The 18,607-nt window shown below is 40.5% G+C and overlaps 1 protein-coding gene across 1 annotated transcript in view; it reads left to right on the top strand.

Moving 5' to 3' along the window:
• The window catches only part of pemt (phosphatidylethanolamine N-methyltransferase), a 59,368-nt gene that overhangs the window by 28,845 nt on the left and 11,916 nt on the right, over nt 1–18,607 (top strand). The window contains exons 4-5 of the mRNA XM_073489522.1: nt 8,815–8,960; nt 12,121–12,232. Of these exons, the coding sequence (XP_073345623.1) occupies nt 8,815–8,960; nt 12,121–12,232 (258 nt within the window). The remainder of the gene's footprint in view (nt 1–8,814; nt 8,961–12,120; nt 12,233–18,607) is intronic.

The following is an 18,607-nucleotide window of genomic DNA, read 5'->3' as shown; positions in this document are numbered from 1 at the left end:
AATTAAAGATCAAATCAGACAAAGGGCTACTGCTGCTTTGCTTAATGCGATGGAGAGAAAAGTGGGGTCTTGGGGTCAATCCTATGGGAAAAAACATCTTTATCAAGCATTCAATCTTAGACTATTTCTGAAAACTGTGCAGCCGTAATAAAATATAACCAGCACGATGTATCATTTGAAAGTGAGCAATAAATGACATTGTGACTGCCCCACAGAGCAAAAATGACTAAATGTCCAGAGGGTTGATGTGGTTTCTCACCAACTAACAATAACTTCTCTACACACTGATGTTTACAGCTTTCAAATCACTTTCTGGCCCGTTTGTTGTTTGGAAAGAAAAGCTCCCCAGGCATTAAAAATTTCAAAAACAATTTCATACAATGATGAAAGTCAAAGAACGGACATCATCACAACTTTAATTTCAAGGGAAGTTTTCAAAAAGAGAAGGAGAAACGCTGTAATTTACATCAAAGTTTTGCTAGATATAGAAAACATTGCAGATATGAATGTTTTGAAGTCAGCTCATTGCATATCTCGAACAAAAATAAAGTTAAAACAATGCCTTGCTTCTGAGAGCTGCCTAATCATGTGCTTATTCAGAAGAGGAACAGATTTGAGCGACTACTCCTCGTGAGTTATAACCACTGCTTTAGTGATAAACACGTCAAATAAGCTGGACGTGAGAGCTGTGCTCGACACAGCTCACAAAAATAACTATTCTCTGGAAAAACCTAATTACTGATTCCAGTCCCAGCTAACAGACTGATTGACCAGCAGACTAATTACCTCACAGATTCATAGTTGTGCTGCTTGTTTGTCGGTCTAATGGACTCGCTCACACACTGACATGCTGATTAGCAGACTGAATCAGATATATAGGCTGTTTGACAGACATGCCAAGGATACGGGCTGTGTATTTTTATCTGTTAAGTACACTGCAGTGATACTCTCCACTGATTACTCTCCATAATAAACCTTTAGGGAAAGCTCCAGAGGCTTTAACAAGTCCATTTTTTAATTAACTCAGAGTGTTAATTTGCTGTTCCTGCTATTGGCGGGAAGCCTGATGAAATGGGAGGATTGGGATTTACACATTTAGAAGTAATAAATGTGAAATTGTTACACTTCCACTGCTTCTGTGTTCACGCTCAGGAGATATTAAAAGTTAAATCAAGAATATACTAAAACCTATATTTAGAAATGTGATCAATGGAACCAGGCTGACAAATAGAGGTAGAAATCATTTCATGTTTTAGTCTCGATGGGGTAGTGTTCGGACTGCTTATTGAAGGGGGACTATGTAGTTCTGGAGAAGAAATTTAAACTACTCAGTTATAATATCACTGAGGTAATAATACCACCTCAGAAGTGTTATTTTTTTCCATTACTGAATAAACAAGCTGTTCTCAAAGGAAAAAAAGGCCCCCAGAACACTGCTTGGAGCTACAGTAGAAATTAGACGTAAACAGAAGTAAGTAAAACAGAATGAAATTGTGTTGTCCTTTAAGGTCAGTTTGTTTATTCAGTTTATTCAGTCATGAAAACAAAGACAGTCCGTTTATTTACTTTGTTTAGGCATAAAAAAAAATCAGTCAATGAAGATCTTTCTCCTCTGATTAAAATTTCTACCCCAAAACTTCATAGTGCTCCTTTAAATACAATACTGCATAACGAATTCTTCATTTCTTCTAGAATACAACCATTTGTTATTGTTCAAACAAGACTGAAAGGCATGGTGCCACAAGGATGCATGTCGTGTCATTTTTGCCATCGATGCATTTGTCATTTTCTCCAGGATGCTTGGGACATGTCCCTCCACTTTTTGAAATAACAGATTTTGTCCGCATCCGTTTTAAAGTCCTGCAAATAGCTTGCACCAAGAAATGTTAACTTAACTTGTGTCTGACTTTCATTCCAGCCAGCTGATTGGAAAGTATGTAACTGCGTGGAAAGATACTATGAAGAATCAAACATGACGTACCTCAAATCCTGCATGAGTTGAAGATAACATTTTTATTTGCTGCATCAGAGGACAATTTAAATCTGAATTTTTGCTGCATTTCGCTATGTATTGGTTTGAAATGTCAGAAGGGACGGTGTGTGTGTGTATGTGTGTGGGTACTTGACCATGACAAACCTAATACACCTTGACTCCACCGGCTTGTAATCCTTCTATTTGGAAGTGAAACCTGCCCACCTCTCACGTGTTTTTATCATTTGAAATGGGAGTAGGAATAAAGCATCCAAGTGTGAACTGGAGACAGAATGACTAGAGTTGGTGGGAGGATGTTTCAGTCCTGTTTGTAACTATAATATCCTACCAGACTTAAAGTATTGGCAGAAATTTATTGGAGCATATGTTACATTAAGCAATGGGATTGGACAATAGCTTGGCCAAAATTTAAATACTCACTGAGATGGAGTGAGTTTGAAGCTTTGAAGCTGAAAGGCGGAAGTGTGATTATGTGATATCGCCAGCCTTGCTCCTCGCGTTTCTTGCTTTTCTAAGCTCTGCTGTGAAAGCGGCTCATTTTAAAAGGGACTTTGTCTGACTCCCACACTTCCCTCCCTGACCTTCATGTACTTCCTCCTCCTCCTCCTCCTCCTCCTTCTGCTGTCTTTCTCTGTGATCAGACCTTTCATGTCATATTCTTAAAAGTTACAAAGATCACAGGTGTATGGCCTTGCAGAAATAGTTGGCCTACTATCTAAAACCATCATCCCTGTTGTGTTAACCACACTCGTCATAAATAACACTCTATACCACACAGTGTGGATGTAAATGAACAATTTGCAGGTTTCTGAAATTAAGTTTTCTCCCATTTCTAGAAGCGAGTCGCCATCAGTCAATACGTCATCAGTCGTAACAATACATCTGGCATTCAGTCCCGCATACCCACTAACCCCCTGCCCACATCTCCCCAGACCCCCTTTCCCATCTCTTTTCCAATCCAAATCCCAGCAGTATCCCCTGCACCTTACTTAACAGACAGCCCAGCGGTCGCCCTTTGTGTCTGACATGGTGGAACATCACATTACACTTCCTGCTTCCTTTGACAAAGGGAGGACGGCATAAGACTCACAGCACAGACCCCGTAACCTAGTTTTCTCTTATTAACCCCAAACCTAGTTTTGATTTTGGAGACATTTTTGTGTAGAACACTGCACACACAGGTGTGTTAACGCACACACAAACACACAAAACTGCATCCGCCCATGGACTAGTGTGTGTTCGATAATAAGCTGCAAGGTTAGGAACTCTTTGAGCAAAACATTTCCAAAAGACTTCGTCTTTTTTAGACGTCTTTTTAACGTGCACCATTGACGTCCAAGTGACACCCTTACAGAGTTCGAAAATAAAGTTTTTACATAATTTTATTCCCAAAGGGCAACTTCTTGTGGTTCAAAATGAGAGTTTTCATGATTTTTTTCTTGCACTCACTTCAGCAAAAGTCACAGAGTGGACTCAAACCTCCATTCTCAACCTCAGTACCTGGGGCAAACACTCAACTAGGCCAAGGCACCCTCAAGCTTTACTTCTTTAATTATAATTATTCAGCTTTATTGAAGACTTAGACTTAGACTTAGACTTAGACTTCACTTTATTGATCCCGTTGGGATGACTCCCTCAGGGAAATTGAATTTCCAGCAGCATACAGTTCACGAGAAAATAGACTCTTAGCAAAAATAGAAAATAAAGATAGGAATAGAACAAAATACAATAGAATACAATAAAAATAGATTAAAATAAAATAGGATAAATAAAATAAAATAATACCATGTTTTGGTCATTAAACCTTCACAACCCATTCACCAGGATAAATGTTAGCTAAGTATGTTTCTGCAAAACCACAGATAAGTGCAAACGTAACATTTCTTTATGTTGCAACTTGACATTTGTTTAGGTTGAGTTCTCCATTTCTGTCTTGTCATAACACTGTGCTCATGCTCTGCTTAGGTTTTTAGAAACAAAAACCACGTTGTTAGAGTTCGGAAAACATTATGGTTTGGCTAAAAATAACTGTTTTTGGTCACCACTAAAATAGCTGAAAATGTCCCCACAGACTGCTGGCAGCCTTGTGCTTGTAATAACGCCATCTCCCTCCCCTCCACCTCCTGATGTGACAGTCTGCTAATAATCATATAATGTGAACATGGCATGATATCAGATACAAACGTCAACCATGGACATATCTGTGGTTTGCAAAAATGTTAACTGCTAACATTATATCTTGGTGGGTAGGCTGTTGTTCCAAGGTTGGATGACCGAAACATGGCGCTCAATAAAACTGATTCTTTTGAAGCCTTGCTTGTCAGCAACTGTGCCAGATTGGCACATTCTGTTTTACGTTTTACACCATCCAACATCCTGACCTTTTTAGAGTTTGGTTTCTAAAAAAGTGTAGAATCTGATACCATGTTCTGGTTACTGTACCCACTAACCCCCTTTCCACATCTTATCCATGTTTTGGATCTGTTTTGCTCAATGGGTAGGCAATGTCAGAAAATTATTTGGGCAAATAAATTAATCTCAATTTGTGAGAACGAAAAAGAAGTGGGATTAAACAAGTGAATTGCTACGTAAATGATCTGACATGCTCGTATTATGTAGCATTAACTTATTCAAAAACAAATATTTAGCATTTCAAGCTGTTATATCTCAATGTATCCTCTCTTCACTTCGATGCAATGTTTTTGTCTTCTGGATAATTTACTCCACTGTTTGTATAAGAATGTAAGAAGCAAGACTATAAGAGGCATGGATTTAGCATCTGAAAGGACATTTAGAAGCCTGGATATGAGATTTCCTCTCACTGCCATCTTGTCATAAACTGGAGCCAGAAAATCCAAATTTGGTTGAAGGAAGGGAAGCCCATGTAGAGCTGTGGATTTGCTACTGGAGGTGGTTGTGTAACAGCAGCACTGGTGCTGAGGAAAATCTGTGTGTTTTAGTGATAGCCTGCCTTTGACCTGTTGCAGCGCTTTGGGAAAACTGCCCACAAGTGGAGCAGTGAAACTTGCAGACTTTTACTCCTACAATTCATTGCACACCACCCTTGCAAATTGAGGACATTAATTACGCATGCTTGTTCTCATCATTGAGTTGCAGTTGTACACCTCGGCTACAGTAGGCCGACCTGATACTATGATGCAAAACATAAGATTCTGGAGGTGGATTTTTATTTTGTTCTGGCTTTCATGATCATAACACTGTTGCAAGCCTGTCTTACCTGTTTCCTTTCTTACACAATAAAACCGGTGGGTAAGGAATTTTTTTTCCCCCAGAATTCCTCATATGTCTTCTATCTGTAAATGTCTGCATATACAGTAGGTTCAAACAACGTGGAACGTACTAAAACAAAGGGACGGGCAACGTTGATCAAAGTAGTGACATTGGTCTCCCAGCAACAAAACCTACATACCCTCTCTCTCCTTACATTTCTCTATCCCTGATGCAGCCAGCATTGTTTATATGGCCAGCAGTTATGTTTGTGAAAGGCCAATTTCAGTGATTGCAGCAGAGTAGTGAGGAGGTAGAGGAGACCAGAAGAGGGAATAATGACAACCAGATTATATTTATAGAACAACAATTTGAGAAACAGCACATGAAAGGCTTCCATTTTCTGAAACTGGAAACCAGCAAACCTGGTCTGGCATAAAACAAAATAAATACATGTAACAGCTACTTTGAAAAGCAGTGTATACTCTTGTCACGATCTGGCTCTAAAGCCATGACAAAAGAGACGCAGAATGAAAGCAAATTATCAGTAATTTATTGAACAAAACAGCAATGCAATAGAAGATAAGATGAGGTGTGTTTTTATCAGTAAAGTCAGTGGTGTGGGTGCATGCATGCATGAGTGTAACATGTAGTTTAAGGCGAAAGATGGATGACTTCACAATACAGACAATGCACTTCTGGAAAGAGAGCACACCCTTAGCTTTGGATGGCAGGGCAGGGTGTTAGTAGTGCGAGCACACTGGGCCTCGGTGCTTCCAGCTACGATGATGATGCTCCGTCCCAAATGCAGGCTACCTGTTGAATTGAAGATCCTTAGTAAGTAGTCCTTGTTGCAGCTGGCAGGACGTAATGCATCTCCCCTCTTTGATTCTAACTCCAACGACATCACAATACCTTTAAAAACAGACACTCACCCTTGCGGAAAACTCTTCACTCAAACATTGAAGGATAACACAGTGGATACAAATATAAATGCTTACTGTATGACCACAGGACCCTCAAATCATCTGTCAATTCAGACTGCTGAATGTGACGTCAGTGAGGGTTAAACGCACTCTCCCTAACAAGCGGTCTCTTTCTGTCTGTGCTAACACACACAGTCGGTGCATTCAAAGTGACTGTGGGAGAATTTGCGAGAGAAGAGACAGCTGTTTTTTGCAGTTTAACCCCAGTTAGAGGTGCCACACTTCAAATAAAATAATGCCATTTATGTTGGCTTGGAAATACAAAACAAAGGTGGACTGAATGAGGGAAATTCTCTTGATCCCTCAAGAACAAAATGAAAATGTGACTCCACTCTCTTGTATTATTAAGGATAACATCAATGTGGAATGCGTAGAACATTTTAAAAGTCTTCACTGATCACTCCGCCGGTTGTCCCATATATGTATTTTCATGCAATAATGTCATGGTGATATCTCAGAGTCGGTTGAAGAGTTGTTGCACTCTGATGGTGCTTCACTGGTGGTTTGAAAATAGATCGGAATTAGAATATCTAAAACAGTTGCACTTCCAGCCCTCGTTCAGTGACACAAGGGGTCTATTCTGATTTCATTTTCACGTCGGTATTGACATCATGTGGTTGTTTGGCATTTTGTGTCTGTCTGAGGGGACATTATTTCTCCCTTACTAGTCATAAGCTCATGAAGTATCTGCCTCGCTGACGTACGTTTTTAGCCATACTCTCATATGTTGAAGGTTCTCAGTCATTAAGGTCATGGTAATTCTAAGTGCCAGTTGCCTACGATACAGCACTTAGAAATACTCTCATATGCCATACCATCTTACACTGTGTCACTCCACCACTTTGATCCGGACTGAAATATCTCGACAACTATTGGATGGATTGCCATTAGATTTTGTATTGACATTCATTGTCCGCAGAGGAAGAGTCCTGCTGACTTCAGTGATCCCCTGACTTTTCCTCTAGTGTTTCCTCTAGCAATCACAATGTTAATGTGCTGAATGCAATATCTCAACATAGAAAAAAAATTGTTTGACTGTTCCTCTTGTGCCATAATGAGTTTGATATTTTTGGTTTAGAGTGAAATGTCTCAACAACCATTGAGCACCATCATCAGGTCAAAAAGTAACACCAAACAAACTAGCGGGGACAAATCTTAACTGTTGCGACACCTGTGTCTCGACCAAAAATCTGCATATCAACACATCGCAAACACTTAAGCCAACATCCAACTAGCTCATTCATTCTGCACCAGCATGAGAAGAGATAGCTCTCCATACTACCAGGCGGCGGTAGTCTGGATTGGTCATTCAAAAGGGAAACCGAAAGACCCACGAATGTGAATATTCAAACCGTTGTTATGACAAAGCAGCATCTTTTTCACATCACAATTGCTAATAAAGCCACTTCTTGTCAAGTATATGTCTGATAAAAGTTGCAAATGCACTGGTGAAGAAGTGGAGGCAAACAATAACGAGAAACCGCACTAAATGGGTGAAATCATGGATGATACCGCGAAAGGCTCAAACTGGCGTTCCCTTTCTGTTTCCATTTCTCTTATTGTACACTGATTCGCTTAGCTAAACAGCTAATCAGAGTGATTTCTCTCATGGATAGCCTAAGGTGCCGATTCAACATAGTCCATCTGCCAAAGAGCCGCCTACAAGGGCAGACTAGTGCCAACAGAGCAGGACACATCGCAACAACTAGGGCCACGGACGCTCAGCGAAGGCCCCGACATTGGTTTGTCAGTGTTAGGGTTGACAGGAAGTTGTGGTTGTGGTTGCAAGAAGAAGTTGACCAGCGTAAGGACTGTTTGGGAGTGTTTAAAAAGGGCATATTAGTAATTTTCTTAGAGGTCACTACTCCATCAGATGGGAACAATAAACAGTGCCTTGAAAACTGTATTCAGTGCTCCCGAATATTATTAAAATGATATGACAGTTCATATTAAACACATTATAATAAACACATAGTTGGAGACATATGTGAGTTATGTCCAAAGTCAACTTAACACAACTTGGATAGATGTATTGATCTCATTGAAACGTGTCACTATTGTTTATGTATATTTCCGTTTGATGTGATTAACAGTGTAAAATAATTTATTCAAATGTTACAATGAAGAGAAAAAGAAGCCAGCAGTTTGAACTTTTCATTTTACCAATTGACACAATTCCTCCTACAAAACCTTCAACTTTAAACTCTGTCTGCAAGTTTGTTTGAAGCAATTAGGTTTCCAAAAATGGTTGATTGTATTCAGAAGAACTTTGCCTGGAGCAAAGCAACAGTGTGACCATGCCATCTGTTTTGTGATGTATGTCAGTGTGTCATAACATGAGCTGTGAATAAGCCGGATGAAAGTGGGTTAACATAGCTGTTCCCTTTTGGAATTCAGTGTCCAATTTTCTTTTTCAGACTTGAATACCTGTGTACTTCCGTTGTATTTCTTTCTTTGCCACCTTTTATCTCTGTTCTTATTCCTTACCTTGAATCGACACCTAAGGTCTCTTGCATGCTTACATAAATGCAGTATGCACTTATAACCAAAACTGGAGCATGTACAATACACTAGTTGAATAAGGTGATTTTTTTTTTTTTCCTGCAGTATGACGGTGGCAATGAAGGCCCAGGCCAAGTGGGAGGTGATGGACAGGACAGATGTCTTTTACATTGGAGTGGCTCTCATTGTGCTAGGCACTCTGCTGGTTGTCAGCAGCTTCCTGGCTCTGGGATTCACTGGGACATTCCTAGGTAGGTACAAACAACTCAGTGTCATTGAAGCTTGATCCGTATTTTGGGGCTTAACGTCGGCATATCTTTGGCTCTGCTGCTTCGATTTTTCTTTTGTAAACTGTCTTTTGGAAGTCCCCCAACAAGAAATCAACAAAGGACTTTTCCAAAGGCCTTGAAAACTTTTAATCTTGAGAAGCTTCATAGTGAGTTGGATATGATATTACATGAACCAATCATTTTGGTCCAAGTGAGAACAGGGAAACAAGGGAAAAGACAAGCCCACACGTGCTGTATTCTAACAAGGACGTACAAGTACATGAAGACACGTGAACTAATTTGCTGCCAAATTTAAACAGCCATGCTCATTTCTATGCATGCAAACACGTCCTGTCCTTGCCTATGTGAGACACAAATGTCTTTGCATCTGCCTCTCTGACAAACATGTTTTCCTTTGTTGCATTGCTGAACACATCTAGGCATCGATTCAAGCAAACACGAGTGTGACATCGCTATTATGACCGATTGGCAAGCTCTGGTTTCTAGTTTCTAGGTCAGTCATTTCAGTGAGTCATCTCCAAGACCTAGACTTTCTGTCTCAATTCTGCGCCATCTTTGCCTATCACTGCACTGATATGCTTCTATCCATCACTCTGTCTTCACCAATCCCCAACTGTGACGGCAGAGGGGAGGCAGCAGGAGCTTCAGCTGGTGACACAAGTTGGCAGGAGAGTGTTTGTGTGTGTAGTCTTATTTGTATGCAGATCGAGCAGACCAGCCACATGGGACTTTGCCGGCATGTGTCATTCTAAGACCATTTGGAGCAGTAATCTGAGAGTCTATAAAGCCGAAACATAAACAACGTTTTTCTTCAAAGATAACATTGTGACTGATGAGAAGCACCAGAGACTAGGGTCGAGTGGAGGATAAGCTGTTGCTGCCCTGTAATTTATGAGAATTCAGTATCCCTTTAGTATACCCACTGGGATTCTCTGTCCAAACGCTGTAAAAAGACATCAGGGTGCCCAGTAGGATTGAAACGGATGAGGTTTTCACAGTTCCGATAAACCATCTCAGAAAATATTAATATTTCAGGATTGGAAAAAAAACAAACATTCATGCTCTCAAAGGGATTAAAACCTTTCATTTAAATAAACTCATGGCCTCTCCTCCAACAACCTTCATAAGCCCCACTACTACAATAATAATAGAAAAAAATATAATTATGTTAAACCTAAAACGTTTGTCAGGCCTTGGAACTATTTTTAATACCAGTTTTTCAAATCAATTTACTATGTATTTTGTGCACTTTGCATTTGCAGAAGATTCAATCAGGCCACATTTTTTCATTGGTAAAAAGTGTTTTCTGAATTGTCAAAGAGATTGGCCAGCTCATTCGTCCATGTTTGGCCGACATTTATGGGCTGGAATCATTTAACATATGTATTCACTTATTTTACTTTTGACCTAATTTTCAGTTGATCTGGACAAGGGTGTGTTTATGTGCCTGTTTGTGTGGATTTTTATGTCTCACCACAATCTACCTTCACCGTGTTTCCACCCACCCACAACATTCACAGACACATACTAGAGGTGATAGCCTTTGGCTGTGTGTTGTGATTTAATGTGTCTTATTATCTCTGTATTAGGCCCCTTGAGTCACTGTGACCTGATGATTCAAACTGATGGCCCAGGGGTAGAAACAAAGATCCAAACACAATCAAATTACACACAGAGTGTTAACGTTTCAGACAGCTGGCCCAGGATTCAAACTTTGATCACAGACCTACTTCTCTAACCTCTGTTATCATTACTCTTCCAGGTTGAACATTTTCATAACTACAATGAAACAGTGACGCAGGAACACGCATAAAAATGTTTTGCTTGGCTTTTAACTTTAAATGTGTTGCCGTTAGTCACTTAGGAGGTCAAAAATGAGGTTACCATATTGTTCCGAAGGCCGATTAAAGCTGGTTTTCTATTCAAAACCAAACATATTTGTTTATATAATCTCTTGTCTGTCCTGCCCCACTTGGAGCCCCTAAATTATCATACATAGTGAGTACTTTTATGTAACTTGGACATTAACAGAGAAACAGGGCCAGCAGCACCACATGTGTAATTCAACAGGTCATTCATACCCACTGGGAGCCTCTGTCCGTGTGTGTGTGTGTGTGTGTGTGTGTGTGTGTGTGTGTGTGTGTGTGTGTGTGTGTGTGTGTGTGTGTGCGCGCGCGCGCGCGCGCGGGTGCGCATGTGTTTGTGTGTGTGGGCACAATACCGAGGGAACTTATTACATAGCAAACAACAGTAAGTGCTCAGGTTACAGTGAGCTTTGTCCTACAATAGTTCAGGTGCCCCCAATTTTTTTATTAGCGAAAAACCACCTGTGCATAAGTAACCACACACACTTGGTTGACATCAAACTCTTTATTATAAACCCCAAAATTACGTCTATTTAAAAACTAAAAAACTGATAAATACATTTTTGCATCAATCTCAAACTGCTGCCATGAGCAACAGAGACCCAGAGGTTTAAATCTTACACACTGCTTCAACATGTCTAGAAACTAGAAACCTTTCGACCCTCTCCTGAAAAATGGACAAATGTGTCATCACCATTTCTATTTGTATTTTGTGTTGGTACAATGATCAAACTCTAACTCCAGAGTTTTCACATGAGGTCATATCAATGCTGTAATACTGTTGACATCAGTAACAGCCAGGTGACGGTGCGGCAGGCAGACAGTGCTGCAGTAACAAGGCTGTGTGGAGCCAGAGTCATGTTCCCTGACAGTGCATCGTCAGTCTGACTGCTGTTTGTCAGAAACATGTGAAAAATGATTGTATCATGACAAGTGGATCAAAATCTCTCTGGTCTGAGTTTGCAGCAAGACATCAAGGTCGAAAACACAGTGGAAACCATGGCAACAGTGTGTAGTGTCCACCTTAACTGGTTGTTAACTGGTGCATGGAGAAAAATGTGCAACCGTTACACCCTCCCGCTAATCGCTTAGTGCATTCTTGGATAAGCTCCAGCATCTTGTGTCACTGAACAGAAAAACGGGGTTTAGAAATTGTCAGACATTAGTTATGAAAAGCAGTGTTTATGCCAAACAGAGGCAGAATTCTGTCATCTCGACCTGCTAGAGAATGAACCCACTCTGTGTGTGTGTTCCAGGTGATTACTTTGGCCTCCTGATGGATGAGAAGGTGACAGGCTTTCCCTTCAACATCTTAGAGAACCCGATGTACTGGGGCAGCACTGCCAACTACCTCGGCCTGGCACTCATGTAAGTGTGTGTGTGTGCGTGTGCGTGTGTGTGTGTGTGTGTGTGTGTGTGTGTGTGTGTGTGTGTGTGATTATGGTCAACAAGAGTGTTGAATTTAATGTCTTTGCCAAGGTCTGTAACACAATTTATTTTAACCAGGTTCATCATTTACCATTACTTGAGGAGATGGTAACACATAAATGAAATAAAAAGAAGTGGCTAACAAAGTGGTAATGTACGTCATATGCTTCTAAATACAGTGAGGGCATGCATAAGGCATAGTTAATAAGCTGCTACCTGCAAATGGAAAATGTTGTTTGTGGTAAAAAAAAAAAGCAACACATGTGCCCTGTCTCTATTACAACTGTGGCCACATCTCTCGGAGCCTGGTTGTTGCTAGACGAGCGTTTCAGGCTTGGTGAGCCAGCCGCCAATAAATGCTATTAGCCCCCCCATTCTTGCTCACAGAGAGTTATTACCTGGAATCCATTCCTAATCTTACTGCCTCTACAGTCCCTTTGTTATGACTAATTTTGACCCATTTTCTCTCTGCTTTGAACTTAATTTACTTTCAGCCCCATATCTCCTGCTTTGCGAGCTTTGGGTGATCATACCAGTGATTGCCTCATTTCATTATCACCTCCACTCGCTGTTTCTCTCTTATACTTTTGTCCATCCAGTTACCTCCATCTTTCTCTCGTCTTCTAATGTTGAAATGATGTACAGAAGCAGCCTCAACCTGTTCTGCTGTCTAGAGTCTTCCTCCCTGTCTTCAGCCTTGTCCTTGCCTGTTGTCGTCCTCAGGATCTACAGTAATAGTAATGAAGCTTTATAAATAGACCTGAGGCTTAACCCTTCACATGTGAACTGACAAAGTTGGTATGAGTGTCTCTCCACTGCTTCAATAATGTCCAAATCACTAACTTCCTATGGTGGGTGATGATGAAAACACCCCAATTGGTATTTTTGAGTTTTTAGATTAATGCATGTATCCTTAAAGCCTTAATAGCTTTCATATGTAACATAGGGTTTTTTTTATTTTTAAGTTCCCATATTATGTTATTTTCATGTCCATATTTTTATTTTGGGTGTCTACCAGAATAGATTCACATGCTTTAGTGTAAAAAAACATTAACCTTTTTTCTCATACTGTCCATCGCTGCAGCACCTCTATTCACCCTCTGTCTGAACGCTCCGTTTTAGCACCTGTCTCTTTAAGGCCCCCCTCCGAAAAAAGCCCAGTCTGTGCTGATTGGTCAGCAACAGGCCTGAACAGGCATCGGCCACTTTGTGATGTCACAAGTGAGGGCAGTTACAGAAGTCCTGATGGCTCATTAAAAGGCACAATTTCTGGAGACAGGATGCATGCATTTCCCTGTTGCTTGAGAATTTTGATGCTTTCACAGTGTAGTATAGTACTTAGACCTTGTTTATAATGAAAACAACAATATGGGACCTTTAACAAAACATTGTCGAGTGAAGATGCTTGTATGTTCTTGAGCTTTTGAACAGGACCACCAGATTAAGCTTGCTAAGTTGTCATTGAGGAGCTCTCTTTAGGATTTTTTATCCATGGTAACATAAAACAGGCATAATCAATATCTTGTTATTACCAAGTCCTTCACATGACTGATATATGTGAAAGGGGTTGCTCATAATCATCAACCTAGAGAGAGTTAGCCCCCGACTGCAGTTCCCAGCACGCAACTGTTTTTGTTTACCCTGATACCATCTCTTTTAAAAGCAGCAGGCAGCTATTTTAATCAAAAAGGATGTTTTAAACCCACTGTAAACTCCCTGCCCTGCACCAAACGGCAGACAGACAACCTGAGCAACAAGCTAGTGAACATAGTGGCACATTTAGCAGCTTAAGAAACAGATATTTTCCTCTTGAGTTGGAAGAGGACAAAGCAGAGCTAAAGGGAGAGTGAATATTGGACTTAAATTTGCCAGGTGGCCACAGTTATCATCCTACAGGTCTAATCTTGCTCCTTGTCTGTGAATTGTAAATAAGCAACTGTTGGACATTTTCCATATCATTTTAAAAAGGTGATAATATATCAGTGTTTGTGAAAAATTTATCGTGTTACCCTCATGCTTGTCAAGTGCATGTGTGTTTTTATGTGCATGGCGGTGTTTTTTCATCTAGCACCAACATCAATAATACTTTATGAGCAAATACCTTTAAAATGGACATTTACATCAGCCACAGCTGTACTTTGTGTCTAATTAGCAAATGAAAGCATGCTTAAACACTACAATACGATTGTGACAATGGTAAACATAATATCTGCTACATATCTGCATGTTGGCATTATTATTATATGTTAGCATGTTGATGTTGGCATTAAGCTCAATGCCCCACAAAGCCTTTACTTAGCTGAATGCTGGTTTTGCATTGGACTTGTTTGAGTTGCAGATATTTCAGATAATATCAGCATATTTTAAGGCCATATGTCATGACACACAATACATATCAGGATATTTTGAAATCTCAAAAGCGCTTCATAAATGTGAGAGCTGGGTGATGAACTCAGACATCATAATATTTTTTACCATAGGTCTCAATATAGTACGGATGACTATTGGTAACTTTCACTAAATATCTACACCATGATCCTTCTGATAAATAATCATCAGTAATGTGGATATGTGGCTAAGTGGGTAAAGGCAAGTATTTGATAAGGTTGAGCAGTCTGGTTAAGTTCAGAAAATGACATCACTTTACTGTAATGCAGCCTTTAAAACAAGGCAAAGACAGCACAACACATGAAGCTTGAGCGAGTACTCGGCTGAAACAAGTATCCAGTAATCCAAATTCTCATTGTAGGTGGCTGAAGTTTATTTATTCAAGTTGATGTATTGCTTGAATAAATAAACTTGTTCTCTAAATTTGTGAACAAACTTGTGAACAACAACTTCCGGTTAGTGAAACCCACTTCAGGTTTAAGCATCTCCGATTCAGAGTATGAATACAGGGGGCGGTGTTTAGCTCAGTTGGTAGAGCACCCGCCCCATGTGTTGAGGCTGCAGTCCTCACTGCAGGCGGCCCCGGTTCGAATCCCGCATCGAGCGGCCCTATCCTGCGTGTCATTCCCCCTCTCTCTGAACTGTCCTATCCATTAAAAGCATAAAAGCCCCAGAGTATGAATACAGATTGTGTAGCTCATTGAACAGATGCAGGTACAGATAATACTGTACATGCTCATCACTAACACTTACACCATATCATGATATACCAATATCAGAAATCTGAGACGATATCTAGTTTCATGAGAGTCTGTTCTCGTCTGTTGCGCATAATTACAGTGATTGTGTATTGGGCTCTGCATCTCGTCGCACTGTTCCTGAATGCATCTTGTCTAAACTTTGGTGGAAGACTGAATCTGCTGCTTTGGCACGACTGACATGTTGCTTTCGGTGTCAAGTGTTCTTGATTTCAGCATTGAAAGCAGTAGAGTGACAATCTGTAAGATTACCTTGTCCTAGTTGATATAGCAGTATCGGTTACTGGCAGTCATGGCAATTTTTGATGATATGGGCCCCTGTTCCAAAAAACACATGTATCAACCAGCGAGTGCAGCAAACTCATCTTAAGCAACATCTCTGTTGAAGTTGAAAAACCTTTACTGATGTACAAACAAAATGACACATCAACAGTCAATGGAAACGAAAATCATCAACCCACTGAGGGCTGGGTTCAAAGTCACACCCAAATTCAAAGTAACACATTGAAACCAAGGCTGATCCAACTTGTGTGAATTTTATCATGGCAACTTATAATGAGACTCAGTAGTGTGTGTAAGGCCCCTGCATGCCTGTAGGCACTCCAGACAATGTCTGGGCATGCACCTGATGAGTCGTGGATGATGTCCTGGGGGATCTCCTCCCAGACCTGGATCAGGGCATCGCCGGATGCACCGATACATAACGTCCCATAGGTTGTCAGTTGGATTTAGGTCAGGAGGACGAGCGAGCCAGTCAATGGCATCAATGCCTTCGTCATCCAGGAACTGCCTACACATTCTGGCCACATGAGGCCAGGCATTGTCCTGAACCAGGAGGAACCCAGGACCCACTGAACCAGCATAAGGTCTGACAATCACTCTGAAGATTTCATCCTAGTACATAACAGCAGTCAGATTATCGTTGGCTATGACATGGAGGTCTGTGCGACCTTCCAAGGATTAGCCTCCCCAGACCATCACAGACCCACTCATGCCACCCTCATGCAGTCTGTTTCTGACAGTTTGGTCAGAAACATGCACACCAGTAGCCTGCTGGAGGTCATTTTGTAGGGGCTCTGACAGTGCTCCTCCTGTTCCTCCTCGTGCAAAGGAGCAGATATCGGTCCTGCTTCTGGGTTGATGCCCATCTACGGCCCTGTCCAGCTCTCCTCATTTAACAGCTAGTCTCCTGGTATCTCCTCCATGCTCTTGAGACTGTGCTGGGAGACACAGCAAACCTTCTTGATACCACACGTATGGATATGCCATCCAGGAGGAGCTGGACTACCTGTGCAACCTGATTGGGCTGCAGGTACCACCTCATGCTACCAGTAGTGACAAGGACACCAGCAGAACACCAAATTAGAGAAGAATCAGTCAGGAAGGATAAGGAGAGAGCAATTGTCTGTGACCACCCCATGCAAAACCATTCCCTTTTTGTGGGTTGTCTTGCTTTTGCCCCTCCATTGTTTGCCATTCCATTGTTTAAGTGTTTAATTTTTTTGAGCAGTGTATATGAATTGTCATGCATGCAACTGGTTTTGACTTTTGCATCACATCCATACATGCATGCATCAATTACTGTGAAGAAACAATTACAGAATCCAAATACAGTATCAAAAATGGGGGTTTGATTATAACAGTACTGAATTAAATGCACAAATAAGTTATTTTGAGAAAAACCCCACCAGTTACACAGTGGGACAGTTCATTTGTTTTATCAACCTTACATTTCCAGAGTGATTATCAGTATGGTGAAGTTACATCACAGACCATTTTATCATGTGTTGTGTGTGTGGGAAGAAGCGCTATCTTTGGGCGAGACAAAACAACGATGCTCTTACTTTCAAAAGGTCACTCTCTGCTTTGGGCAACATCGCATCACTCCACTTCCCAGTCTACCATGTGGTTGACACCAGTGTGCATATCTAGAGGACAGCATAGAGATAGGTCGGTCATAAAACATTAAAACGCATCTCAGGCCACAGCTTCATGGACAAAGCATATATTCATGCCTATATTTGCTACGCCATGATCACAGTAAAGCTCCTGTGGTAGAAGTATGATTATGCATCTGTGTTTTGTAATAAGAAACATATGATATAACTATATAACAGCAGTAAATCTGTGCTTCAGCCTACATAGCTCCACAGAGTCTCACACAACATACGGCCATCACAAGACCCCTCAGGTCATGTGGCACAGACCTCCTGGTTGCTTCAACACTTAAATCCAAAGTTGTTAAAGCAGCTTTTAGCTTTGAGGTCTCAGCTGTTGGAATACTGCGTCAGATGTGCTCCAATATTAACATCCCTGAATATCCTGCATATTTTTTATGTTGTTATCTTCTATTACATTCTATTTTGGGGGAGTTACTACAACACATACAGTACGATCGAAAAGTCTGAGACCACTAATCAACATACAGTTGCATGTGTTTCAAATGTAACACTATTCGTTTCATTACAAAATTATTAACAATTTGAGTGAATGTTTGAATATCGTAATGTATGGCATGCCCCCCTTTTGCTTTGATGATAGCATGCACTCATAATGGAACCCACAAATTTGGGCAAAATCAAATCAAACCATTATTTAAACTTACATTTAAACTTGAAAAACCATTAAGGTTGCCATCATTTCATCAAATGCTTAGTGAAATACTAACATATTTACAAAGATTCACTCAAACTATTTGAGCGTATATTACCATTTGTAATGTATGAATGTAATAAAATGTGTTGAATTGGAATAAGTTCCATTTTAGAAGTATTCTGAGTAGTGGTCTCAGACTGTTTGACCCTACTTTATGCATGTGTATACCATATACTTATGTGCGCATGTTGTATTTCACGTCATAATTATTTGTGCCATTTAAAGTTTAGCTTGCTTGTGTACTGTTAGTCTTTTACTTAATAGGACCAAACATCTACTGCCATGCTAGCAGTTCATGCAAATGCCAGGTTGCTAAATGCCCACAATGACAGTACTGACACGCTAGCAGGTACAATGTCTCCATCTTAGTTTAGCATGTTAGCATGCTAACATTTGCTTATAAGCAAATGCTACAAATGAAATAGTAAGCACAACTGATGCTTATGGGAATGTCATTAGTTTTGCATGCATTTGGTCATAAACCAAAAAAAAAAAAAAAAATACAAATTAAAAT

The sequence above is a fragment of the Pagrus major genome, chromosome 20 (assembly GCF_040436345.1).
Source record: "Pagrus major chromosome 20, Pma_NU_1.0".
Classification (NCBI taxonomy): domain Eukaryota; kingdom Metazoa; phylum Chordata; class Actinopteri; order Spariformes; family Sparidae; genus Pagrus; species Pagrus major.
The sequence above is the reverse complement of the archived record's forward strand: the minus strand, read 5'-3'. Positions and strand labels throughout refer to the sequence as shown.